The sequence below is a fragment of the Salvia splendens genome, chromosome 6, assembly GCF_004379255.2.
Source record: "Salvia splendens isolate huo1 chromosome 6, SspV2, whole genome shotgun sequence".
Taxonomy (NCBI): domain Eukaryota; kingdom Viridiplantae; phylum Streptophyta; class Magnoliopsida; order Lamiales; family Lamiaceae; genus Salvia; species Salvia splendens.
In genome coordinates, this window is record NC_056037.1 from 13,779,503 (window position 1) to 13,806,300 (window position 26,798).

Below are 26,798 nucleotides of genomic sequence, written 5' to 3' on the forward strand. Positions count from 1 at the left end.
TAGATATCATCAACGTTAGGCAGTAGTTATAACTAATAGACATTATGTAAAAATATTTATGTGTAATGTATTTTATTCACCCAGTAATGGACGATATGTGTCCTGTAATGGATATGTTTCAGAGACGTTTTTGTTCTGATTTTATGAGTAGTTATAACTTATTAACATAATGTGGAAACATTTCAGTGTAATGGATTTTATTTACTCAGTAATGGACGATCTTATTCGTATGCATTGCAGTTCACATATTGTGCATTATATAGTCAATTATATGCATTACTCGTGACCATGTGGTGCATTATTCGCAGATACCAAAATGTGGCAGTTACTTTTCCGTCAAATGTCAATAATAACCCTGTAATGCATACAACCACCTTCTATAATGCAACACGGAACTAGTTTTATAGAATCAATCTGATCCGTTGATGCCTTAGATCTAACGCGTAATATTAAGAAGGAAAAAGGATCTAAGATGTGAAAAGGAGAATAACGCTCCCCTATATATATATATATATATATAACAACTTAACCATCCAAATAATGAAATCACATAATCAAATAATGCACTTATAACACAACCACGATGAATCATACAAGATATTTTCTTAACCAACAAACTGATTTTATTAATGACAAATACACTTCTGGATCCACTATTATCAGTGACCACCACCAGCAGATATAGAATTCATCTAACGATGCATATAATGAATTTAGACAGACAGATAATGCATATGTATTAACAAATAATGCACTCCCACATATATTACCGGTACTTTTTTACAATTAAAAACACCATTTAAATGATGCATAATACAGAATATTTTTATGCATAAAACAATCAAATGATGTGCGGATCCAAAAGCGTAATGATTCACTACTACAGCATATTTTGTGACATTAATGTCCACTGACATACAAACAATGGAAACATCAAGTATATTAATGCACACAATCATTAAAATAATGTACAAAATCGACTAACTCATGTAGGATCAAAAATAAAATATGTGAAGCAGAAAAATAGAGCAACTAATCGAACAGAAACTCACCCTTATTCTGTGTTTGTTGTGAGTTGGTAGGTCTACCTCTTTTAGTCATTATTAAATCTGCGAGTAACAGCAAACAATAAAAAAAACTACAAGATTTTAACAACAAATAGTCTAGGATTTGATTGTAATCGGTTGAATCTTGGTGTGGGCGATTTATTTCGGTCGGCGCTTGTTGAAAATCGATTAAAACAAACGATTGTTGAAAATCGATAAAAAAAATGACCAAACCCTACCTGCTGTTGTAATGCACTAAAATTCAAGGGAACCAGCGGGGAATCTCCGAGAAATCGTCGCGATTTTGAGTGGGCGGCGGCTAGGGTTTTTACCAGATTTGGAAAATGAGAAGACTCTTGTTGAGAGAGAATCTGGAGCGGGATTGTGATTAAATGCGTGTGATGATAGATGTGAGTCAATGCGTGTGATGAAAGTGGTGAAAGATCCCGCTAAATTTTCGCCCAATTCATTTTCAGCCGTTTTGATTACACAAATTGACTAAATCACCCCCATGATGCACTAAATTGATCAAATAATGAAGCGCAGGATGATAAATATGCTATTAATTTGGAACGTCCATCCTCCTGATCCAACGACCGAGATTGCGAAGAAACTTAAATTTAAGGAGTGAAAAGGAGTTTAACACTGCCCTATATATATATAACTTTTTTGTTTTACTTGGGGTCCTTTTAGTGGGGAAATTAAATTTGCGTCTTTTTCTTCTTCTTACCCTTTAAATAGGTTGCTAGAAGTTTTTGACCAACAGTCTATCCAAGTATTTAATAGGCAGGTATAGCTATTCCTTTAAATAGGTTGCTAGAAGTTTTTGAACAACAGTCTATCCAAATATTTAATAGGCAGGTATAGCTACAGAGAGTATTTAGGTACGATGTTAAAAACAACTATGAAAAATCCATACAGCTATGGTTGTAATGAGCTTTTATACTACAAGTCAATGTTATTATAAATTGACCAACAATTGGACTGCACACATATTTATACAGTACTCCATCCGTCCCGGACTACTTGCACTTATTTCCTTTTTGGGCGTTCCAAGTTATTTGCACTCTTTCAATTTTTAGTAAAAATTATCACCTACGGCCGCAATTGTTGACTTTGCTATACACGCATTCCTTAATCTCCGTGCCGAAAAGGAAATGTGCGAGTAGTTCGGGACGGAGGGAGTACAATATATAGTTTTGCTATCAATTATTCTACTTGATTATTAGACGATCATCACATCGATCCAATACAAACCAATTAAGTTTTGTCTTTTTAGTATTTGACGTCAATAACAGTATGCATTATGAATATTTAGAACACTGACTCAAATAATACTCTCTCCGTCCCGCACTACTCGCACTTATTTCTTTTTTGGGCGTCCCAAGTTACTTGCACTCTTTCCATTTTTAGTAAAAAATTTCACCTACAGCCGTCATTTTTGACTTTCCTATACACTCATTCCTTACTCTCCGAGCCGAAAAGGAAATGAGCGAGTAGCCCGGGACGGAGGGAGTAGTACTTACTAGTTTTGATAAAATTTTAAGTTAAATTCTACTCATAGTTAAGTACCAAAGAAAACAAAAGTATATATCAAAATTTATTAGTTTCACGTTATTTTAGTCATCATTATACGTACATTGTTAGAATTTGCATAGATCAGTCAATGAATGCGATTCAAAAAGGGGAAAATAAATAGTAAAGTGGAATTTAATATGCATACAGTCGTAGCAAATATTAATTATATGTACATATTCAATAATCAATAGGGCATGTGATGTGAGGAGGAGAAAAGGTTAAGAGAGAAAGAAATGCATCGGTTGGTTATGGTTGGGTTTCCCGGGCTTCTTGGCCATTCTCGCCATTCATTTTCCTCTCTCCATTTTAGAGAATTTCATCTTTCATTTCCACCTATTGCACAAAACTTTAGAAAAAAAAAAAGAAGAAGAAGAAATTAAATGATCGATTGTCTTTTTTCCTGGCACTCTGGCAAATGATCGGAATGCTGGCAGCTGCCGGAAATTGAATTGTTGAGATCAAAGGAGAGAGAGAAAAATGCAAGCACATAGCAGTGAACAAGATAATGGAGAAAGTGTTGAATCTATGGAAGCTGAGCAAGCAGAAGCTGTTTCTGATGAGAAGGCAAGTGATAAGAGCCCCTCTTCCTCCTCCCCAAGCAATAGTAACGGCGGAGGAATCCAAGCAGAAGCTCCTTCACCATCAAAGACGAACCAAGTTTCAGGTGTTCCTCGCATTCTGTTGTGATTGCATTCATCGAATTATTAGTATTGGCCAAAAAATAAGACGCGACAAAGATGTTGAAGATGCTTGTCTGAATTTGACGTTGCTTCCATTTTTTGGTCTAGAATCGGACATTTTGAAGGAGAGGTTTGCCAAGCTGCTCCTCGGCGAGGACATGTCTGGCGCCGGCAAGGGTGTCTCTTCCGCGCTCGCCTTGTCCAACGCCCTCACCAATCTCGCCGGTACCATTCATTTTTCCTCTCCCACCATTTATCTATGTCTCTCAACTTTGATGAATATATACTAATATTGTTTTTGTCATTGTTGTTGTTGTTGTCACAGCTTCTGTATTTGGAGAACAATCGAAGCTAGAGCCAATGTCGGAAGAGAGGAAGGAAAGGTGGAGAAGAGAAGTGGCGTGGCTTGTGTCTGTCACAGATTACGTAGTCGAGTTCGTTGCTTCTGAGCAGAAAGGAAAAAATGGAACTAACATGGAGGTAGTTTTTTTACAAAAATGAAATACTCACTCCATGTTTTGAGCATTTTGTATCCAAAATCACTCGTGTTCGTGTGATTGCAAGATAATGGTGACGCAGCAAAGGAAAGACCTCCTCACGAACATCCCAGCGCTGAGGAAGCTTGACGCGATGCTCCTTGTAAGGCTAGTCATAATCCATAAATGAATAGTGTGAAAGGAATTTGATTTGGTTGCATGAAAATAACTGTTAGAGCACGTTGGATAACTTCAAGAACGAGCAAGAATATTGGTATGTCTCAAGAGATGCGGAGGAGTCTGAGAAGGGAGTTCAGAGAGGAGACAAGTGGTGGTTGCCTACGATCAAGGTTCCCGCTAACGGCCTCTCAGAAGACTCGCGCCTCTTCTTGCTGAAGCAGAAGGAAGAGGTCATTCAAGTGCTGAAAGCATCCATGGCCATCAATGCTCAGATTTTATCTGATATGAGTGTTCCTGATAGCTACATGGAAACTCTTCCAAAGGTACATTCAAATGATTTAAATGCTCAAACTTGTATCTTGACTTTTCCTTGTCTCTGCTCTTGTAGAATGGAAAATCATGTCTAGGTGATTCAATCTACAAAAGCATAACCGATGAGGTGTTTGATCCTCAACAGTTTCTCTCAACCTTAGACTTATCAGCTGAGAATAAAGTAGTTGATATCAAAAACAGAATTGAGGCATCTATTCTCATATGGAAGAGGAAAATGAATACCAAGGAAGCCAAGCCTTCATGGGGTTTCACTGTCAGTGCAGAGAAGAGAGAGATGTTTGAGGAGAGATTAGAGACAATCTTGCTCCTATTGAAGGATCAGTTTCCTGGTCTTCCACAATCTTCACTTGACATAACAAAAATCCAGTACAACAAAGTAGGAGTACTAAACTTCCTCTTTTTCTTTTTGGTCTATTTATGGGTTCATCAAACTTGTTTGGGACTCACTGCGATTTTTTGGTTATGTTGAGGTAGGATGTAGGGCTAGCGATCCTCGAGAGCTATTCGAGAGTGCTGGAGACCTTGGCCAACACCGTGATGTCGCGTATAGATGACGTACTATTTGCTGATGCTGCCGCAACATCGCCAACAAAGAACAACGTCCCGAGCGCAGGAGACGAGCCAGCAGAGAAGATGAGTTATGCTGCAAACACACCAACTTCAGCGACACTTTTGGATTTCATTGGGTGGGGAGTGGAGCCTCCTCCTGAGGCACAAGTGAAATAAGAAATTGTTGTTTTGATGTTTGAGAACAGAAGTGTATTTAGTAGTTCATCTTCATTTGCATGAAAGCTGAAGCAGATGATAACAGACGTTGATTACTTGGAAAAATGGTTTTTATGTACACAAGAATGTAGTAAAAGTGTTTCATATTGTAGATAGGGTGAAGTTCTAGACATAGAGTTGTGTGAGGGAAAACTAGGATACCATAATTTGGGCATCAAAGTCTGGTCTAATTTGAAAAGCTTCCAACATTGTTATAGTTCACTAAGCTGTAGATATGTATGTTAATCTCATATTGGTAGAGTTAGAGAAACTTTACCTTCTCATTTTTCACCATAATTTTTAAAACTAAATCGATTTGTCACAGAACTTGCATTTACAATGTTAAAACTCATGCCACCAGATATTGAAATTGAGAGAAATATTATTGAGGCGGAAACGATACAGCCACTGGTTTCAATTCAAAAGAGAAATTGTTCAAATCAATCTCACATTCTCATCACACTGTCTTCCAAATCACATTATAGCCTTTTATTCAACAGACACTAAAATTCACTGCTCAAAATCGCGCCGTTAACCGACTGTTCTATGCAGCTTTGGTAACAGCAGCATGTATAGCATTTGCAAGATGGGGAATCGTTCTTGAACTCAGACCTGCCATGCTGATTCTCCTGCAAACAGAAAGATCGCGAGAGAAGGACAATGAGTTAACTTTCGTGATTCATTTACCATGGAGCACTCAATAGTAAAAATTTCATTTCAGCTATTAAGATTGCGAAAATATGATGACTGCAGTTTCCAGAGTGCAAACTGATGCATGTTAGGCATGTGTCAGAGTTTTCCTTTACGATCAATACCTGAAGGCTAAATCTATGTATTTATGTCGAACAGATAACATCAAATTTGCATTTATTATGTGACACCTTGCTGCGTGCACAATACTAGCTTTTCTTACACATATTACCTCCACCCAGCCCCCGACATCTAGGATTTACCACTTCTCAAGTGTAGATAAAGAATCTAATTTCCTTACCCATCAGACGTCATGTAAATGTGAAACTCCTTTGTCATGAAAGCAACTTGATCACTGTTCAATCCTGTAAATGTGAACATCCCTATCTGTTTGATGATATGGCTCCAGTCACCCGGTGTCCCTGCCATTACAATAAAACATCACTCCCGTTAGCTTAGAAACCACCAATGGACACCATTACAATAAAACACCACTCCCATTAGCTTAGAAACCACAAACGGGATTTAATACAAAAAAGAAGACAAAGTTAAGTTGCATAGAAAAGTATTTTGAGTTTGATTTAAAATTACAACTATCATCAATTTAGAAGAACAATACCATCAACACATTTTGCGCTCTCATCTAAAAGGGAAAATAAAAACTGGGTTGACCATGCTCTCAAAGATTGCCGCAAGTGTGTTCACCTTCCATCTAAACTAACATTTTTTGCATGCACACGTTTCTACTTTGCACGTGGGTAAGATTATTTATCTTCTTCAATTTGAAGGCAAACAATCAATACTTTGATATGTACAAGATAAGCCAAGCTATCATATAAAAATGTTTATCATCTTACCTTTGGCTTGCAAAGCCTCAAAAAGCTGATGGCGCATGCTGATAATCCTATCAGCCATGGCTTTCAGCTCAACTGTCCATTCTGTATACATGTCCCTGCACATATATTCATAGGTTTTAGCCTTTAGGATATCAGGATTTCAACTCAATTCAACTGAAGATATGAGCATCAGCAAAGGACGTGAAGTTATTATTTGATTAGTATATAAAGATAATATAGTGGTTTGGTTAGTATATAAAGATAATATAGTGGTTTTCTTCTAATGGAGTGGATGAACAAGAAAAATACCCATCCTTAAGTATAGCTGCCACAATCGATGCACCGTGAATAGGAGGATTGGAATACATGGGCCTGATGACCAATTTCAATTGGCTTTCAACTCTAGATGCAACGTCTGCACCTTTGCACACCTGTGCAACAAAATGAGGCTTCTTCATCAATTGAATAACATGTGAATCGAATCTAAGTGAATTGAGTTAGATTTCCATTATTTCATAACCCTCAGTGCCTCATCTCTATACCTGGTTGAATATAATTGCAAAGATGTAAAGAACATTATATAAGTAAGCATAAAACAAAGCTGACTTTAAGTGATTAGCAGATTTTTACAGCTACTTCATACTTTTCTCTGTTTTTTCTTGACAAGCCAAGCTCTCATAATCAACATCTCAAGGATGTTGCATTGAGCAGCCCCATTTTGTAAAGCATTAATTACAAATTTTAGATGATAACATTTGTTCAAGGTTTCATAAGGTTGCTAGTCTTTTGTAAAAAAAACTAGACTAGTGGCAGTTATAAAAAAAGCATGACAAATAATAGTGGCACTCACAATACTAAGCGCACCAACTCTTTCACCATAAAGTCCCATGTTTTTAGCATAGCTCTGTGCTGCAAGACATTCTCCTCCATCAGCAACAAACATCCGAACAGGCGTTGCATCTGCATCAAGGCTCCCACTAGCAAAACCCTATATAACAAACCACTGTACATCAATGGCATGCCCTATATAAATTGATAATCCAGAAGAAATGAGTCCAAGTTATCATCGGAAATTGCTACATCATCTATGCTAACCTGATACGCACTATCGAAAAAAGGTAATAATGCTTTTGATCGCATCAATTGCCTGATTTGCTCCCACTGATCAGAGGTTGGATCTACACCTGTTGGGTTGTGAGCGCATGCATGAAGAAGAACTATTGCTCCAGAAGGGGCATTTTGAAGGTCTTCCAGTAGTCCTGTGTAGAGAGGTGGTGTCAAAAAAATAAATATAAACTATAAGACAACCCTCTCAAAAAAATGTATAAAAAACAAATTACCAATATTTTGACTTTTCAATTTTAGAATTTCATACTTTCATAAAGAAGTTCATACCATCGTTACACTAGCTGTTTACATTAAAACAATATTAAAGGCTCTGTGATCAAAAGAGTGAGAACCTGAAAAGTCCAGGCCACGAGTTTTAGGATCATAGTATCGATAAGTCTTCACTGACAACCCCGCTAAAGTAAAAACCTTGGGATGATTTCCCCATGTCGGCAATGGAATGTATATAGTTTTCTGGTAACAACAAATTGCAGAATTTTATCAATATGGCCACATATTTGGAATATTTGACAGACGGAATACTGTGAAAAGGATGTCACTTACCTCATGATAATGTTTGGCCAAAAACTCTCCTCCAACCCTCAATGAGCCAGTTCCAGACAAGCACTGGACAGTAGTCACTCTATTCTCCTGAATGGCAGGACTGTGTATTCACAAGAGAAGACTAAAAATCAATTGAAAGCTAGGAAGGTAAGTTCAAAAGGATGATGCAATTATAAGGTTACTTGAGTGTGGCAGATGTTCGTTTATTGAAAAGAAATTTTGAAAGAAAACTTCGGGGTATATGCTTATCAAAAGGGGTTAACTTAACAAAACCTATAAATGAGACTTAGGAGTTCAAAATCTATCACGAGTTATCGATAGAAATGCAATACTACATTGTTATTACATGAGTATTTATTATAAAAAGAACTTGTACAATATAAAATATACTTACATATTGATCCATTCTATATTAAAACAACATCAAAAGTATATAACTGAAATCTTATAGAATCTTGACCACAAAAATCAATTACTCTTTGGAAGAATACAACTAAGAATTCATCAGGGCACAACAAATTCCAAAGAATTTCTATGCACAATAAAACCTGCAACCTCAATTATATTCTAGTTCTATACCTGTCAGCTCCAAAAATGAGTTTGGCACTCAATTTGTTAAAATCTGCCACTCCAGTAATTGGAAGATATTCTTTCACACGAGATCTGTATTAACATGAAAATGAAACATTATATTGATAATCCCACTCTACCAAAATATAAAAGCATTAAAAACACTTACTCATCATTCACAAGCATTTGCTCTGCCTTCCTCACTACATTGAGAACAAGAGGTTTTCCTTCCTGTCGTTTACCAAATATAAAGCCAAAAATATTAATTCTCCACATCATATATATACTAATTTTCAATGCGCAAAATGCTTTAGATGATACACACCTCAGTTCGATAAGCTCCGACGCCTAAATTCAACTTAACCGGGCTCTGATCTTTGTTATAAGCAACAGTTACCTGTTCGATTCATAGTCAGTGATCCAAACTCGAATAAACAGAGCATGATACCAGTTGAAGTTGTGCATGATATTGGAAGCAAAGGATCACAAAAAACTAAAACTCATTCAATCTGATCGGATCATTAAAGAAAAAAGGAATAAAAGTAGGGCGGGATTGATCGAAAATAGTAAGAGCAGCGTTACCCCTAAAATCGGATCTTCAGGAGCCTGAACGATGCTGGCGAAAACAGAATCGGACATTTTCGTTGAAATTTGTGAGAATTGGAATAATGTGTGAAAAAACAATTGTGATTATAATGGAGGTTGCGTGGTTAAGAAAAAAGTAAAGTGGGGGCGGTGCTGGAATTAAAACTGTGGCTCACTGCTTCATTTGATTTAGGCAATTTTACTCTCTTTTCAGTCACGAATATTCTATGGTAAAATTAAAAAGGGATCAGATGAAATAGTTAATGATCTTCAATTTTCAAACTTGCTTGATTTAGAATTATTAATAAATGATTTTTTTCATTATTTTCTTTTTAGCTATTCGATTAGAGAAAGGAGGTGGCGACGCATCCATGACTTCTAGCTCAACTGGTTGAGAAGGGAGGCAAAAATACCGCCCATCCAGGATTCTTAAGTTCGAATCATGAAATGTATCACGAACTCCGATGTAGGCGTGTGTTAAAAAAAAAGAGGTGGCGACGCCAACAACGTGGAGTGATGGTGATTGTGGCGATAGTCTATCTGCTCAACGAAGAATATGGCACAATTCTTTTAAATACGAGTACTACTAATGATGACAACTTTAAAAACAGCCAATTAAACACACACTTGTGAGCTCTATGACCGTATAAATGACACACTACTATCAAATTTGCGCAAAACAGCACTAGCAATTTCATTTATCTTAGGAATATAATTTATAAATCACATTTTTTTATTTAATATCTGTATACTTTTTTTGCTTTGTTACCTGTTTTTCCTCAAATGATAGATGGTAAATAGTGTGTGTGAATTGGCCAAGCAGTTGAGAGGTTAATACCTGACATCTCATTTGTGCACCGCCTTTAAAATTTTTGTTCATTTAACAATTAAAATAAAACAAAAAAGATAAAGGGTTAATTTTCCCAAAATAGTTAATAGAGTATTGCATTTAATCTCGATAAGGTTGATGAAAATTAGCATTCTCCTATAAAGTACACAAAATTAAGTTCCCAAGCTCTTCAACATTGTTTCATCTCAATGTTTTTTCCTATTTCAATTCGATTATAGTATGTCTTGGCTAATTTTGCTTGATCTAAATCTCTTGGACATAAATTCATAATGTAATTGGAGAAATACTAATAATAATGATACTGCAAAATACTCAATTAGTGAATTAGTCAATTATACATTTTATCATTCATGAAAATAGATGCTCCTGCTCTTAAAAGTAGGTGTGTGCATTCAATTTTCTGTTTGATAGTATTTTTTTCTAATATCGAACTGAATCGAAAATTGAATTTTCCTAAAAATTGAAACCTAACCAAATCAAAATCCAAATAAAACTGAACAGTAAAAACTGAATCAAATTGAAATTGTATAACAATATCCAAAAAAATTCAAAATAAAATTTTCCATTTGACTTGCATATATTTCGAAGTGAAAAATGTTGATTAACTTATATTGTAGGTATATATTAATTACATATATATATAAAAATAAATAGGGGTGTGATCAATTGCTAACTCGGCTAACTCATCAACGCAGTATATTAAAAATGTCAACGCGATGACATTAAAATGTCAACACATATTTTTGTTGAACGTCAATATACTGTGTTGACATTTTTAATATACTGCATTAATAGTAGTTAGCAATATAACGCACCCCTAAATAAATATATATCATAGTAAATTTAGTCATCAGTTTTAATTCGATTTTTTAAATTTCCAAATCGAACTGAACCGAAAGTTTCCAAAAAATAAGAACCGAAACGAAACGCTCATTCCATCTCATGTTACTCACACTTTTCATTTTAAGCCGTGAATTTGAAATTGATTTTTTAGTGTAATTAAATTAGTAGTTTAAATGTAAGGAGAGATTACTTATTAAATGAATTAATTAATTCAAATATTAATTAAATACTAGTATAATTCTTACTTAAAATAAAAATAGTGTAAGTAATTTGGGTTGAGCCGAAACAAAAAAATGCGAACAAATGGGCCAGAGAGAATATGAAAAAATTTAAAATTTGGTTTGATTCAATTTTGATTATTCAGCTTTCCTATTCTTTTTCTCACCCCTAGCTAAAAGTGTAGTTTGTGCAAAAGAAATAATAGTACTACTACGAAGTAGGAGCATTAATTAAAATTTGTGACTGGTAATGGGCTGTTACCCTGAACATGCAACGACACTTATAACTAAGTATGCAAGCCATTTTCATATTACTACTACTACTACTTTACTTCCTATTCAATGTTTTTTATTTAAATGTGCGATTATTCAAAGAAATTGAATATTATTGCCATAAAATGTGAGGAATATTTGGCCTACGTACGGAGTATTACAATTAAATTAACCACACTGTGACTTGATGTTTATGCAATGATTCGTTTGCCCCGCCTAACCAGCGATGCCTAATGCCTTCTTCTCTCTGTTGTGCAACACTTTCCAACTTAACATGTTGCGCTTCAACTTCAGAGCTTTCTTCAATATTCAACGAAATAAAAGTTTTAGTTAAAATGAAATGAAATCCAAACTGGAAAACTGGCTGTTCTGGCATTATTGATAGGCCATCACCACGAAGCTGAAGAAGATTTCCAAGAAATATAAAAAAACTGGCTGTTCTGGCATTATTGATAGGCCATCGCCGAAGCTGAAGAAGGCAGTACATATATATAATCAGACAACCAAGATTTCCAAGAAATATATATATAAAAAAAAGAGTAAATAGTACTATGAATCAACTTTACGTGGAAAAATGTAGCGGCAGTGATGCTTGGATAAATTGGTAGTGATGCAAAATTTATGGAGAGAGCGTTGCTGACATGTCACAATCCTCTGTTGAAACAATCATTAAATGAGTAAATTATGGAGAAAAAAAAAGAATAGTATACTGGTTAAGAGTGTTGAAAGTGACCGTTTTGAGCAATTCAATTTGACAGTTTGTTTGAGGAATGGAAATGGTCTGCAACAGAGAGGTTTCTAGATGAGCTGAGATGCCGACCAAATGCTCAACAGCCGAAACAACCACCCCAGCTATATGCTGCTTCGTGTTTTCCATGATACTTCCAACCAAATACTTAATTATTGACTAAAATTGGAATCCCAAATCTATGTAATAACACCAAATACTCACATTCTCTTGTCTTCTGCCGCCAAGAAATTTGCTTCACAATATTCAGCAGCCTTGTAAAGCTGAGAGCTAAAGTCCCTCAGCTCCTGAAAAGTTTTTTTATTTTTAGATTCAATTAAACTACAAAATTAATTAAGTTTATGCACAACTACTAAACAACAACAACCTGCAAAGACTTGTCAAAGTGATTTTCGTCATTATCACCACCACAATCGTCTTTGTGCATTGATGACCCAACTAGAATAAATGATGTGTATGCTTCAATTTTTACTTAATTATCCGTCTCTCTATCTATCTTTAAATTAATGTAGTTTGTAAACCAACTTTTCCACAATGTAGTCATTAATGAAATTCCCTTTCTCTTCCCTCTTGATGGTTGGGCGAATTTTTGATGGTAGTGAATGCGGGTAAAAAATATAGATCACGACACAGGGAATTACGTGGTTCGATTTACTGAGGTAAATCTACGTCCACGGGAAGAAAGGAGGGCAAGATTGTATTGCTTGATCTGGTTTTCAGCTTACAAATACAGACTTGCTATATGATATTTGATGTCTAGAGCGCTCTCTCCCCTAGTCTATCTGATCTAAGTTCTATTTATACATTGAACTAAGATCGTGGCTTGCATCACCACTAACTAGGTCGTGGCTTACATCACCACTAACTAGGTCGTGGCTTACATCACCACTAACTAGGTCGTGGCTTACATCATCAGTAATTAGGTCGTGGATGTCGTGGAGGTCATGAGATCCTGCATGGGTCCACTATCTCTTTGTTTGGTCCGCTATCCTGCATGAGATCCTGCATGAGTTGACACCACTATCTCCCAGTTCGGTCGAATAATGAGACCGAACTGCTGAACTATTGCCGAGCAGCTTTTGCCAATCTGAGAGTAGAGCTTGATTGGTCGGCTTTTACCGAGCTGTAGGCTGGGGCCGAACTCTTTGGTAATGCCGAACTGATACTCTTCCTTGGGGACCGAACTGCTGAGCTATTTCCGAGCAGCTTTTGCCAATCTGAGAGTAGAGCTTGATTGGTCGGCTTTTACCGAGCTGTAGGCTGGGGCCGAACTCTTTGGTAATGCCGAACTGATACTCTTCCTTGGGCTTTGGGCTGATGGGCCGTCACTGCTATTGGGCTTGTTTAGTACGTACCCCATCACTACCCCCCCCGAAAAGCGAAGTGAATCACTTCGGCGAAGCGAGTCACTTCGGCATTCTGGATAAAGGTACGGGGAAGGCTGACGTCAGGGGACGTGCCTTGCGCGTGACTGCATTAAATGCGACAGTAAAATCCGGCCGTTGAATCCTGAAAAGGTGGGATTCGAAACGGTGCGATGATTTTGAAATCTTCTCCGAATCTGATAAATACGTCCTTTCTTCATCATTTGAACACTTTTGCTATTGCTTCTTCTGCATTCTCTCTCTTTCGCGTAAAAATTTCCTTCCGCTTTCAAGAATTTCTTCAGAATTTCTTCAGACTTTCAAAGAGTAAGAACTATGTCTTCTTCTTCTTCTTCTGAGTCAGGTAGCGGTAGGAAAGGGGATAAGGGGTCTTCTAGCCGGAAAGAATCCGGGGAGAAGACCGTAGAGTATTTTCACAGCATCTTGAGTAAGGATACTGTGATATCCCTACACGAAAAATATTTTTTTCCTGGGGGGAAGGTTGCGATTCCCGACGACCTTCATAGGGCTGACTCGCCGCCGGAGGGTTACGCCACCGTTTATGAAGCCGGCTTGGAATGCGGGCTTCGTTTCCCTCTTCCCCCTGCCTTTGTAGAGCTGCTTGATTTTTTTCAACTCCCTTTAGGTCAGGTGACTCCGAACTCTTGGAGGCACTTATCGGCCTTTGCTGCCGAACTGCGTAGGTTAGATAAGGATCTGTCTCTGAGGGCAATCCTTAATTTCTTCCAGTTTAAGAGAAAAGGATCTTGGTTTTACTTGATCCCTTTACAGCCTTTTAGGGCCTTCTGCAAAACCAAGTGGCCAAAGTGGCAACATCGCTTCTTTTTTTATAATAGGACAGCGGCTCCGGGCTTTCCCTGGAGAGGGCCGAAGTCCGTGATTCCTCATCCTCGGTTAGAACCGTTGGACGAGCTCGAGGCCGAGCTCAATAAGATTCCTATGATTAGGAAGCAGTACCTGGAGTCTGAGCTCGTCAAGGGCGACTTCGTGTTCGACTCCTCGTCTTCGGACGAAGAGACCGAGGGTGAGGAATTCTTTTTTGTGCCTTACTGCTTTTGTGGCGAAAACTAACCTTGCTTTCTTGCTTTTTGGCAGTGAACATGCTAAATAAGATTAGCCGCAAATCCTCCGAGCTTAAGGAGCCGGAGAAACAGAAGGCTACCAGCTCGGCGCCTGATGCCGAGAAGAATCCGAAGAGGCAGAAGACCTCTTCTTCGGATCCAAAAGAGCCGGAGTCCACTTCGGCAAAGAGGAAGGGGAAGACCCAGAAGCCCCCAAGAGCGCCGGAGAGAGACATCGTCTTGGCGCCCCCTTCGGAGCATGTCTGTGAGCCTTTTGCATGGCCAACGGACTTTGCCGAGGTAACTTCTCTTCTTGATTCTTTGGCTTTGCTTCTTTCCTATGTTTTTTTGGTGGCCCCTCTGTTGACTCTTTCCTTTTTCCATTTTCAGAGGAATAGCATGCTCAGCAAGCTCGTCGCGGTCGAACTCTCTAAAGCGTCCAGCGACTATGCTGAGATGCAGAGGAAGTTGGCGGCTGCTCGTCACCAGGCCGAACAGGCTAAGGCAGACTTTGAGAAGGCCAGAGCTGCTAGGATCTCGGCCCAGGATGAAGCCCAGTTTGCCAAAAACCAGCTCGTCATCCAGCGAGAGCAGACGAAACGGAGGGATGCTGCCGCCGTGGTTGCCCAAGGGGAGGTTCTCCGTGCTTTCGCGGAGAAACTCTTTCTGAGCAATCAATTTTCGGCCTTTGTCGATGATCTGCTGAAACTGATGACCGATAATGCCGAGCAGGGGCCCGAAGTCGTCCTGCCGTTGTACGGCCGAGAGATAGCAGCTCGTCTCCAGAGTCTGCCGCTCCTTGAGGAGCTTGCTTCGTCCTCGGTCCTGCTTTCTGCTGACCGAGTTCGTAGTTGCCGAGCTGACCGGGACGAGAATATGGAGGCTATCTTTGCCTCCTTAGGGCCAGTTTCACCCGCTCCAATTTTCCACGGAGAGGGTGAGACCGAGCAGCTTGATCAGCAGACCGGAGACAGGCAGGCCGAGCAAGAGGTGCTGCTGATCGGTGATGGGGGCACCGAGCAGGCTGGGGGGAGCAGGGAGGCCGAGGCTGAAGCTGAGGCAGACAAGGAGAAGGAAGCTGAACCTCACCGAGGAGCCGGAGACGAAGCTGGCGGAGTATGATTTCGTCTCCCTTCTCTTAGTTTAGTTTCTTCCTTGTTGTAAAATGGCCTTGAAGCCCTCCTTGTGTAAAATTTTTTTTCTTATGAATGAAAAAATTCTTCTTTCTACACTTGTGTCTTCGTATAGCTTTTCGTACTCTCTTTTACTCCTGTTGTGGTTTACTACCTGCTCAGTAAACTGAAATGCCGAACTGACATAGCTGCTTTGTATTCTTAACTCTTAAGGAGCTGGAGGTACTTCACTGGAAGCGGCTGTACTCTTCCGCTTTAGACGAAGCTGAGAAAAAAGCCATAGCTGACCAGATGAAGAATGACGAACTCTTGGCTTGTTTAGTGAAGCTGGAGGCCGACAATAAGGACTTAGAGTCCGAAAAGAAAGATCTGGAGGCCGAGCTGAATACTGCCGTCGCTGAGAGGACTGCGTATGAGGATTTCATCTGCGGACGCGGGGGAATGAGCATATCTGAAGTTCAGAATCAAGTTGATGAACTGTGGGAGGAGCTTCATGTACTCCGGAGGAACAATGCGCTGGAGAGCTCGGCTTACCAACAAGTTGTGAAATCATTGCGGCGCTGGGCTTCTCGGTACGACATCGTTCTTTCCCGGCGTCCTTCAATCGAGAGATTCCTTAGGCATTTCCCGCCAACAGATGCTCACACTCCAGCTCAAACCTCTGATCCACTTGCTCAAAATTCTACTCCAAATCAGCAACGAACTCAGGAGCAACCGGAAACGTCAAGACGAGAACGGACTCAGGAGCAACCGGAAACGTCAAGACGAGAACGGACTCAGGAGCAACCAGAAACGTCAAGACAAGGACGGACTGAAGTTCGTAGAGGAGCTGTGATTATGAGTGAGCAAGATCAACAAATGCTTCGTGAAGAGACTCTTCGCCGCCGAGGTGCCAGAACTTCCCGGACTCAAGGAAGAGGCGGTAGGTCGATCAGAGCATCTCGTCGACCTGCTTATTCTTCAGCTGCCCGGAACACCCGAACTCGGCTTCACGAGGATTTTTTGAATAGGTGGCTCAACTTTAGCAACCGTGGACAGTAGAATAGTCCTTTGTAATAGCGTAACGCCTTCTCGTAGGGCAGCGGAGTTGTATGCCGAACAAGTTTTAATAAATGAAATCTTCATTTCGCTTCTATCACTGCGTATTTACAGCTCAGCGAAAAAATTTCATCGTGCTCGTCCTCGGTCTTATGAAGTAAACTTCTTTGACCAGACTCGTCCTCGGTCTTATAAAGTAAGCTTCTTTGACCGGACTCGTCTTTGGTCTTATGAAGTAAACTTCTTTGACCGGACTTGGTCCTCGGTCTTATGAAATAAACTTCTTTGACCGGACTCGTCTTTGGTCTTATGAAGTAAACTTCTTTGACCGGACTCGTCTTTGGTCTTATGAAGTAAATTTCTTTGACCGGACTAAGCTTGTGTCCTAATTTGGCGAGGTTTATCGCTCGGATCGGACTTTCCCTTGTCCTAATTTGGGGATCGGACTTTCCCTTGTCCTAATTCGGCGAGTTTTATCGCGTGGATCGGACTTTCCCTTGTCCTAATTCGGCGAGTTTTATCGCGTGGATCGGACTTTCCCTTTGTTGCAGTTCGTTTCAGACGAACTGCTTATTTCTTAAGCTGAATTGTGGTCTTGTATCCTCCTTAGAAGCTTGGACTCACAATCGTTGGCTTATACATGTTCTAAAAAGGGGATCAGCCTTCGAAGAACAAGATACCTCAGTAACATTTGTAAGAGACGACACGCACATAGACAGACAAAACGCACATAGACAAATAAAAAGGACGAACAAGATTTTAAACTTTTATAAAACAAGCACAAAGAACAAGTAAAGAAAACAAAGAAAGCACATACCTCTAGGACCGAACTAGACACAAGACTGACTGACCGGACTGTCTCTTACAAATGGAACTTCTTAAGGTTGGAAACGTGCCATGTTCGGGGTACTTGTTCTCCTGACACGTGAGTCAATTTGTAAGACCCTTTGCCGAGGACTTCTGACACCCGATATGGACCTTCCCATGTGGGTTCGAGTTTGCCCAGCTTTTCTGCTCGGCTTACTTCGTTGTTTCTCAAGACGAGATCTCCCACTTGAAATTGCAGCTTTTTCACCCTTTGGTTATAATACCGGGCTACTTGCTCCTTGTACTTGGCTGCTTTTATGCAGGCCAATTCTCTTCTTTCTTCGGCCAGATCTAGTTCGGCTCTCAGTCCGTCATCATTCATTTCTGAGGAGAAATTTAGAGTTCGGGGACTGGGTACGCCGATCTCAACCGGAATCACGGCTTCAGTGCCGTACACCAGACTGTACGGAGTTTCACCGTTGGAGGTTTTGGGTGTAGTTCGGTAGGACCATAGGACTTGAGGGAGATTTTCTACCCATTGTCCTTTGGCTTGTTCTAACCGAGCTTTTAACCCTTTCACCAAGATACGGTTTGTTACCTCCGTTTGTCCGTTTGCTTGTGGGTGGGAGACCGAAGTGAACCGCTGTTGAATATTCAGCTCTTGGCACCAATTCTTGAATGTCTTGTCGGTGAACTGAGTCCCATTATCCGAAATGAGGATGTGGGGTATGCCAAATCGGCACACTATGTTCTTCCAGACGAAATCCAATGCCTTCGAGCTCGTTATCGTAGCTAATGGTTCAGCCTCCACCCACTTCGTGAAGTAATCCACGGCAACGATAAGGAATTTCATTTGCCGAGGAGCTTGTGGTAGTGGTCCTACTATGTCTATGCCCCATTGCATAAAAGGCCAAGGGCTTTGCATAGCACATAGATCGGTCTGCGGCATCCTTGGGATATTTGCATGGATTTGGCACTTCGTACATGTCTTGACGAGCTGCATTGCTTCTTGTACCAAAGTTGGCCAATAATATCCCCATCTCAGAACTTTTTTAGCTAGAGCTCTAGCTCCGATGTGGCTACCGCAAGATCCTTCATGAACTTCTCTAAGGATGTAGTCCGTCTCTTCTGGTCCTACACATCGCAATAACGGTTGAAGGTAGGACTTTCTGTATAGGACTCCTTCATGAAGTTCATACCGAAGTGCTCGGCATGTGATTTTCCGAGCTTCTCTCTTATCCTCGGGCAGTTGTCCTTGATCTAGATACTGTAAGATCGGCGTCATCCAGTTCGGCGAGCTGGTTACTGAATGTACCTCAGCTTCATCAATGCTTCGGTGTAGTAATTCCTCCACCTTTGAGCTCGGATATGAGGCCAACTTACTTAAAGTATCTGCTCGGCTGTTTTCCGCTCTGGGAATGCGGATTATCCGAAAATAAGAGAAACTTCGGCTAAAGCTTTGCGCTTTGTCCAAGTATTTTTTCATCCTCTCATCTCGGGCTTCACTTGTACCCAGCATGTGATTCACTATGACTTGTGAATCACAATGGATTTTGAGAGATTTGACAAATAGACTTTGCGCTAAGTGAAGTCCGGCAAGGAGGGCTTCGTATTCGGCTTCGTTATTAGTAGTTGGGAATAAGAACCGAAGTGAATAAGTTACCTCGTGTCCGTCGGGAGCGATAAGTAGAATACCAGCTCCACTTCCCGTTTTATTCGAAGCTCCATCTACGAATCCGCTCCAGCAATCCGGCGGCTCTACTTCGGATTCCAGGGGCTGTGCTAGTTCGGTATTGGCAGAATTTTTCTGTTCGGCAATGACAGGGATTACTTGATCGAACTTTGCCTCTGTAAGAAAATCTGCCAAGGCTTGTCCCTTGATGGCTTTCCGAGGTAGGTATTCGATTGAGTGTTCTCCCAACTCTATGGCCCATTTGGCGATTCTGCCTGATGCTTCTGGCTTGGTCAAAACTTGCCGAAGTGGCAGATCGGTTAAGACGCATACCTTGTGAGCATAGAAGTATGGCCGCAGTCTCCTTGCTGCATTTACTAACGCCAGAGCAATTTTTTCCAGAGGTTGATACCTTGTTTCTGGACCTCTTAATGCTCGGCTTGTAAAGTAGATGGGAAGCTGCTTTAGGCCTTCTTCTCGTACAAGCACCGCGCTAATGGTTTGATCTGATGCCGCTAAGTATAAGAATATCACTTCGGCATCGGTTGGAGCAGAGAGAATTGGAAGCTTGGCTAAATAACTTTTGAGCTCGTCAAAAGCCTTTTTCTGCTCGGCTCCCCACTCAAACTTTGGTGCCTTTTTCAACACTTTGAAGAACGGCAGTTGCTTTTCGGCTGCTTGGGAAAGGAATCTATTCAGTGCGGCTAGACATCCAGTTAGCCTTTGCACATCATGTATGGACTTCGGCATCGCCATGTTCTGAACAACTTGAACTTTTGAGGGATTTGCCTTGAGTCCGTCCTTTGAAACCCAACAACCCAGAAACTTTCCCGAATCTACCAAAAAGGTACATTTTTGGGGATTGAGTTTGAGGTTGGCTTTTTTGAGCACGTCGAGGGTGGATTTGAGGTTGTCTTCGTACTCCGAAGTGCTTCTGCTTTTGACGACTATGTCGTCAACATACACTTCAACCTCTTTTCCTATCAAATGCCGAAAAAGCTTATCTACCATCCTTTGATATGTGGCTCCGGCATTCTTTAAACCGAATGGCATCTTTTTATAAGCAAAGATGCCGAAGTCAGTAATGAAAGCCGTTTTTGAAGCATCATTCTCATCCATTAAAACTTGGTGGTAGCCTTTGTATAAATCAAGAAAACAGAAAATTTCGAAGCCGATCAAAGCTTCTACTTTTTTATCTATGTTCGGAAGGGGATAGCAATCTTTAGGACAGTGCTTGTTTAGATCGGTAAAATCTATGCACATCCGCCATCCTCCTTCTTTTTTCTTGATCATCACAGGATTGGCCACCCAAGAAGGATATTTCACCTCGAATAATACATCCGCTTTCAATAATTGGCGGACTTCGTCATGGATGACTTGATTTCTTTCTGCCGCAAAGAGTCTTTGTTTCTGTTTTATAGGCCGGACTGAAGGATCAATATTTAACCGATGAGTGATTACCTCAGGGGGCACTCCGGTCATGTCCAACGGAGACCATGCAAAGACATCTTTGTACTCCTTGAGGAGCTGGATGGTCTTTTCCCGGAGTAGAGGCGTTCCCGCGAAACCGATCTTGACCGTTCTGGATGGATCATCTTCGTATAACTGAACGGTCATTGAGTTCGACTCTGGTGTGACTTCGGTCATTTCGCTTGCCTCTGACTCCGGCTGCTGTGATTGCTATGCTTGATGATGCCGATCTGATTGCTCGGCACTTTTAAGCGCAATCTGCAGACACTCTTTTGCTCTCTTTTGATCACCTCGGATGACCGCTATCCCACCTTTAGTGGGAATCTTGATGGTGAGGTGATAAGTAGAGCAAACGGCCCGAACTGCGTTGAGCCAGTCTCTTCCCAAGATGATGTTGTACGGGGACCGAGCTTTTACCACAAAGAACTCGATCATCGTACTGGAGCTTGTAGGCGCTTTTCCCACCGTGATCGGAAGGCTGATAATACCTTCAGGGCGGGTGTCCTCCTGGGCGAAACTTTTCAGAGGAAGTGGAGCCGGACTGAGCCGAGCTGGATCCACTTCTAGTTTATCGAAACATTCTTTAAAAAGAATGCTGACTGACGCTCCGGTATCCACAAACACTCTGTGGATCAGTTTGTTTGCCACTCCGGCTTGGATGACAATAGCGTCTTGATGAGGAGAGATGGCCGGGACGGGATCTGCATCTGAAAATGTAATCACTTCGTCCTGCTTCAGCCTTTTATGCGTTGGCTCCTCTCGATTGAAGCCTCTGCGCTCTGACTTCAGGGACGATTTAGTCTTCCCGGCAGGGAGAGCATCAATAGTCAGGATTACTCCATCATATTGCAGCTCGTCATCGTCTTCGGGGTCCTGTTGCTTTTTCAGATCCTGAGGAGCGCAGTTTGCACCTCTCTGCTTTTTGTTCTTTTTCGGCTGCTTGCTTTGGTATTTTTTTAACGTCCCTGCTTTCACAAGAGCATCAATACCTGCAGCCAAATGTCGGCACTCCTCGGTATCGTGACCGTGGTCTTGATGGAAGGAGCAATATTGATCCTGAGGTCGACGCGCGGCCGATTTCGTCATCCGCTTTGGTTTTTCGAACATATCGGAATGCAGTTCGAAAATTTCCGCTCTCGACTTGTTCAATGGTACGAACTGGGCGGGCGGCTTCTCGGGATTGAGACGTGGCCCCAATCGGTCTTGCACCGGAGTCCTTTGAATCCTTTCAAAAGGAGTTCGGCGAGGATGTCCCTGATCGCCAAAAGGAGTTCGGCGAGGATGTCCCTGATCGCTATGATCGGGCTTCCTCCTGTCTCCTCGGGATGAGCTGTCTAAAGACCGTTTGCGACGGTCTGCCTCATCGGCACGGGAGAACTGGTCCGCAATGTCCCACATCTCTTGAGCTGTTTGCGGACTGCATTCCACGAGCTTTCTGTAGAGAGCTCCGGGCAGGATTCCATTTTGGAATGCCGAAATGACAAGTAGATCATTGAGATCATCTACTTGTAGGCATTCCTTGTGGAATCTCGTCATAAAGTCGCTGATCTTTTCGTCGCGACTTTGACGTATAGAAAGCAGCTGAGCCGAAGTGATTCGGGCTTCCGCTTTCTGAAAGAACCTCCTGTGGAAAGCATCCATTAGATCTCGGTAAGATCTAATGCTGCCTTGGGGGAGGCTATCGAACCACCTTCTTGCGTTCCCGATAAGCAGCTCGGGAAACAGCTTGCACATATGGACCTCATTGAGACCTTGGTTCGCCATGTTATACTGATAGCGTCCCAGGAAGTCATGAGGATTCACTAACCCGTCATAAGTCATCGACGGAGTTCGGTAGTTCTGTGGCAAGGGAGTTCGGGTGATATCGTCCGAGAACGGAGTCTTCAATGCTCCGTACATGGCGAACCCGACATCTCTTCGGTATGGAGGAGATGGAGTTCTCCTGTGATTCCGGTACCGAGGAGGAACAGGAACATGTCGGGGTTGAGGATTCTTCTTCCTGGAAGACACGGCACTACTGCGGTAGTGACTTTCATGTCTGGATGAGGAGGGAGAATCCACCGTTTTCGTCTCCGGCTTTTGGCCCTTTTGCAGGAAAATTAAGAACTCTTCCTGCTTCTCGGCCAAAAACAACTTGACAGCCTCGTTCAAATCGGGCTGCTGGGAAGACTCGGGGCGATGAGTCTTTGAGCGGCTTGTTCCTTCTCCGTGAGAACTGGAAGTAGATTTCTCCCGAGGCTGTTTTCCAGACCTGCGGGCTGGACTAGCTTCCTCAGGGTTATCACGAACGGTATTATGGGTGTTATGTGATCTGGTATGCATTTTTTTTTTTTTTTTTGGGGTGGAAAAAGGGTCAAAAATTCGCTTTATCACAAATTTGGTTCTCTGTTTCCCACAGACGGCGCCAGTGATGGTTGGGCGAATTTTTGATGGTAGTGAATGCGGGTAAAAAATATAGATCACGACACAGGGAATTACGTGGTTCGATTTACTGAGGTAAATCTACGTCCACGGGAAGAAAGGAGGGCAAGATTGTATTGCTTGATCTGGTTTTCAGCTTACAAATACAGACTTGCTATATGATATTTGATGTCTAGAGCGCTCTCTCCCCTAGTCTATCTGATCTAAGTTCTATTTATACATTGAACTAAGATCGTGGCTTGCATCACCACTAACTAGGTCGTGGCTTACATCACCACTAACTAGGTCGTGGCTTACATCACCACTAACTAGGTCGTGGCTTACATCACCACTAAGTAGGTCGTGGCTTACATCATCAGTAATTAGGTCGTGGATGTCGTGGAGGTCATGAGATCCTGCATGGGTCCACTATCTCTTTGTTTGGTCCGCTATCCTGCATGAGATCCTGCATGAGTTGACACCACTATCTCCCAGTTCGGTCGAATAATGAGACCGAACTGCTGAACTATTGCCGAGCAGCTTTTGCCAATCTGAGAGTAGAGCTTGATTGGTCGGCTTTTACCGAGCTGTAGGCTGGGGCCGAACTCTTTGGTAATGCCGAACTGATACTCTTCCTTGGGGACCGAACTGCTGAGCTATTGCCGAGCAGCTTTTGCCAATCTGAGAGTAGAGCTTGATTGGTCGGCTTTTACCGAGCTGTAGGCTGGGGCCGAACTCTTTGGTAATGCCGAACTGATACTCTTCCTTGGGCTTTGGGCTGATGGGCCGTCACTGCTATTGGGCTTGTTTAGTACGTACCCCATCACCTCTCTCTCTTTCACCGACGGTTTCTCTCATTTCTCCATGGCAGTTTCTTCAATTTCTTCCATAGATTTCTTCTCTGCTTTTTCAATTCTCCAAATTTAACATAGATTGTTATTCCTTAGTTTTTTGCGCATGGCAATAGTATATGATTGTAGTCGGTGATTGATTGGAGCTCGTGAAACGAATTTAACTGTTTCCTGCGTCTGTTGTGGTTAATTGAATATTCGAGCACAAAACCAAGATACTCATTTAACAAAGATTCTTTTTGTACCTTGCGATTTTCGTCGTTTTTATAGAAGATAGAAACATCATGACCCTATTTCACGCGCTCATTTCTTCATGCTTTCACTACCATTCATTAATTTTCCTTGGTGGTACACAGAATATGATGGTAACATGCACTAAAGAGACGAAAAGAAGGAAAATAAGCTGGTTGTTGTGTTGCGTTCCGCTACTCCATTAATTTTCTGTGGCTGAACTCGTTGTCTGTTGACGATCCTCTCTGATGTGAAGAGCAGATCCAACATCCTTCAAAGACAGAGTTTCTATCCCAGTCATAAAAGACTCAACGAAATTCTCGTACGACTCAGGCAAAGAAACTAGCAAGATTAAGCAACATCCTCGTCTTCTACTTTAACATCAGCAGTACGCAAATCCAGCAAAATTCTGTTCAAATTTTCCAGATGATCCCGAAGGGGCATACTTTCTAATCGAAACAAACGTTGCTTCAGGAGCAACTTGTTGGTTAGAGACTTCGTCATATATAGACTCTCCAACTTCGTCCAAAGGGCTGCAGCAGTCTCCTGACCAGCAACTTCAATGATAACATCGTCAGACAGACACAACATGATGGTCGAGTGGGCCTTTTCGTTTAGGGTTTTCCACTCCTCATCATCCTCCATTGTCTTCTTTGTTTTGAGCGGCGCCCACAAACTATGCTGCTTCAGCAGGGAACGCATCTTGATCTGCCATAAGCCAAAACTATTCCTCCCGGTGAATTTGTCAGCCTTCATGTTCAGAGCAGATATCTTTGATCGATTTACCAGAAAACCCTAGCAGCGGAATTCAAAACCCTAGTTCGAAAACCAGGCTCTAGATACCAGTTCAAAGCCAGGCATCCTAACATCGTGTAGGCCTGCAAATATTGCACCGGTACCCGAAAATCCATCATTTCTCCTACTTGCACTCGGTCCGATGAGTGGTGACGTCCTTTTAAAACAATAGTTTTGTAGCGAACCTAATTATATAGTACTCCCTCCATCTCATCATGAACGAGTCGCTTCATTTGGGAACATGATTCAAGAAAATGATGTTTAGAGAGTTAAGAGAAGAGATAACGTAGTAGGAGAGAGAATAAAGTAGATGAGTGGAGAAGAAATAAAGTAGAGGAGAAAATAAAGTAAGAGAAAATAATTATGCAGTACTCTGTAATATTTTTCCAAAAAGAGAAATGACAAACTTTAAATGGAACGTCCCAAAAGTTAATTAGTACAACTCGCTTATAGTGGAACGTAGGTTGTTTCTTATTTGCGAAGAATCCTTAATTGGATTTTGAATTTTTTCCTAATGAAATGAATAGACGGGGAATTTAAGGTGTTTGGTGAAACCTTTCGTGCAAAACAAAATAAGTATAAGAAATATAAGGTCATTCTTGGTGTGGTGAGATGGATTGGAGTGGAGGAGGAAATAGAATGAAAATGCAAAGAAAATGCCAAAAACAAATTCACCCTCATTCGTTCATTTCATTCCAACATGCCAAAAAAAAGTTAGATTTTAAGTTTGGATTTTCAATAAATGTCCATTTACAAAAAGTATTTTCATAAATGAAAAATACACTTGAGTCTCTTATTGGTATGACGATTTGGGTGAGGAAATAGAATGGTGATTTCTGAAAGATTAATGGACTATATTAGATTAATATGAAATAATTCTATTGGGTTTGGTCCAATGTTATAATTATTCTATTATATATATGCTCTATTGTGGAGAACACAAGACACAGGAAACCTAATTTTCTAAGAGAGAAAAGCAGCGCTACGTTCACCAAGAGATTTCCTAGCTTTCTCTACAGAACGATTGTACCGAGGAATTGTTCCTGCATCGGATCAGAATACACGTGGACCTCGATAGTAGTGGATTCAACTTGCAGGACACAATCTTAGAAGAAAACAACACAACTAGTAAGATTTAGTTCCGTTGTGTATTACGTGCTCAACTTGCAATATGATTATGAATCTAGATCTGTTATTCTTGTATGCAATTTCCGCTGCGCTCATTAGATGAATACAAAAATTCCTAACAGTGGTATCAGAGCCCGGGGTTTGATTCAAATTAATTTTGTTTCCTAATTAATTTGTGGATGATTTTGAAAATCAAAATTCTGAAATTGGATTTCAAAATTCTTTCATCGTCTTCACCGGGCAGCAGCCGTAGTCTTCGGACAACGGCGGTTTGCTTTCCGGGCAGCCAAGGCAGCGAGCGAAGGGCTGGACAGCAGCTCCTTCTCAACGTGCTCCATCAGGCAGTAGCTCCGGCGGTAGGCAACGAACAGCAGATGCGTCGTCCTTAGGCGGCGACGGAGGAGCTGTCCTCGTCGGACAGCAGCTGTGTTGTCGCCGGGCAGCAGCGGCGATCAGCTCCAGATCTTGGCAGCAGCGACGTCGTC

General features: G+C 41.2%; 2 protein-coding genes and 1 long non-coding RNA gene across 5 annotated transcripts; 1 reads left to right on the forward strand and 2 right to left on the reverse strand.

Moving 5' to 3' along the window:
- The first annotated feature begins 2,841 nt into the window (after positions 1–2,841).
- On the forward strand, positions 2,842–5,298 carry LOC121806857 (rop guanine nucleotide exchange factor 9-like). 3 transcript variants are annotated; one of them, XM_042207021.1, is made up of 7 exons: positions 2,842–3,288; positions 3,413–3,529; positions 3,630–3,784; positions 3,869–3,943; positions 4,017–4,283; positions 4,349–4,669; positions 4,768–5,298. In XM_042207021.1, exons 1-7 carry the CDS (start codon positions 3,102–3,104, stop codon positions 5,017–5,019), a joined length of 1,374 nt encoding a protein of 457 aa, XP_042062955.1. In that variant the 5' UTR covers positions 2,842–3,101; the 3' UTR covers positions 5,020–5,298. The 3 variants fall into 3 exon arrangements, with proteins under 3 accessions (XP_042062955.1, XP_042062956.1, XP_042062957.1); XM_042207022.1 differs by having other exon boundaries at positions 4,418–4,669; XM_042207023.1 differs by having other exon boundaries at positions 4,764–4,951.
- A 122-nt stretch (positions 5,299–5,420) lies between these two features.
- Positions 5,421–9,569, reverse strand: LOC121808470 (aspartate aminotransferase, cytoplasmic). The gene is made up of 12 exons (XM_042208982.1): positions 9,408–9,569; positions 9,151–9,222; positions 8,995–9,056; positions 8,835–8,918; positions 8,256–8,355; positions 8,045–8,165; positions 7,680–7,843; positions 7,435–7,572; positions 6,894–7,015; positions 6,606–6,700; positions 6,050–6,170; positions 5,421–5,687 (listed from the first exon to the last, which is right to left on the reverse strand). The coding sequence occupies exons 1-12, from the start codon at positions 9,462–9,464 to the stop codon at positions 5,603–5,605; spliced, it is 1,221 nt and encodes a 406-aa protein (XP_042064916.1). The 5' UTR covers positions 9,465–9,569; the 3' UTR covers positions 5,421–5,602.
- Positions 9,570–11,924: 2,355 nt separating this feature from the next.
- Positions 11,925–12,395, reverse strand: LOC121808299. The gene is made up of 3 exons (XR_006052170.1): positions 12,328–12,395; positions 12,161–12,248; positions 11,925–12,063 (listed from the first exon to the last, which is right to left on the reverse strand). It is a non-coding gene; the product is annotated as an uncharacterized LOC121808299 (long non-coding RNA).
- Positions 12,396–26,798: the final 14,403 nt, after the last annotated feature.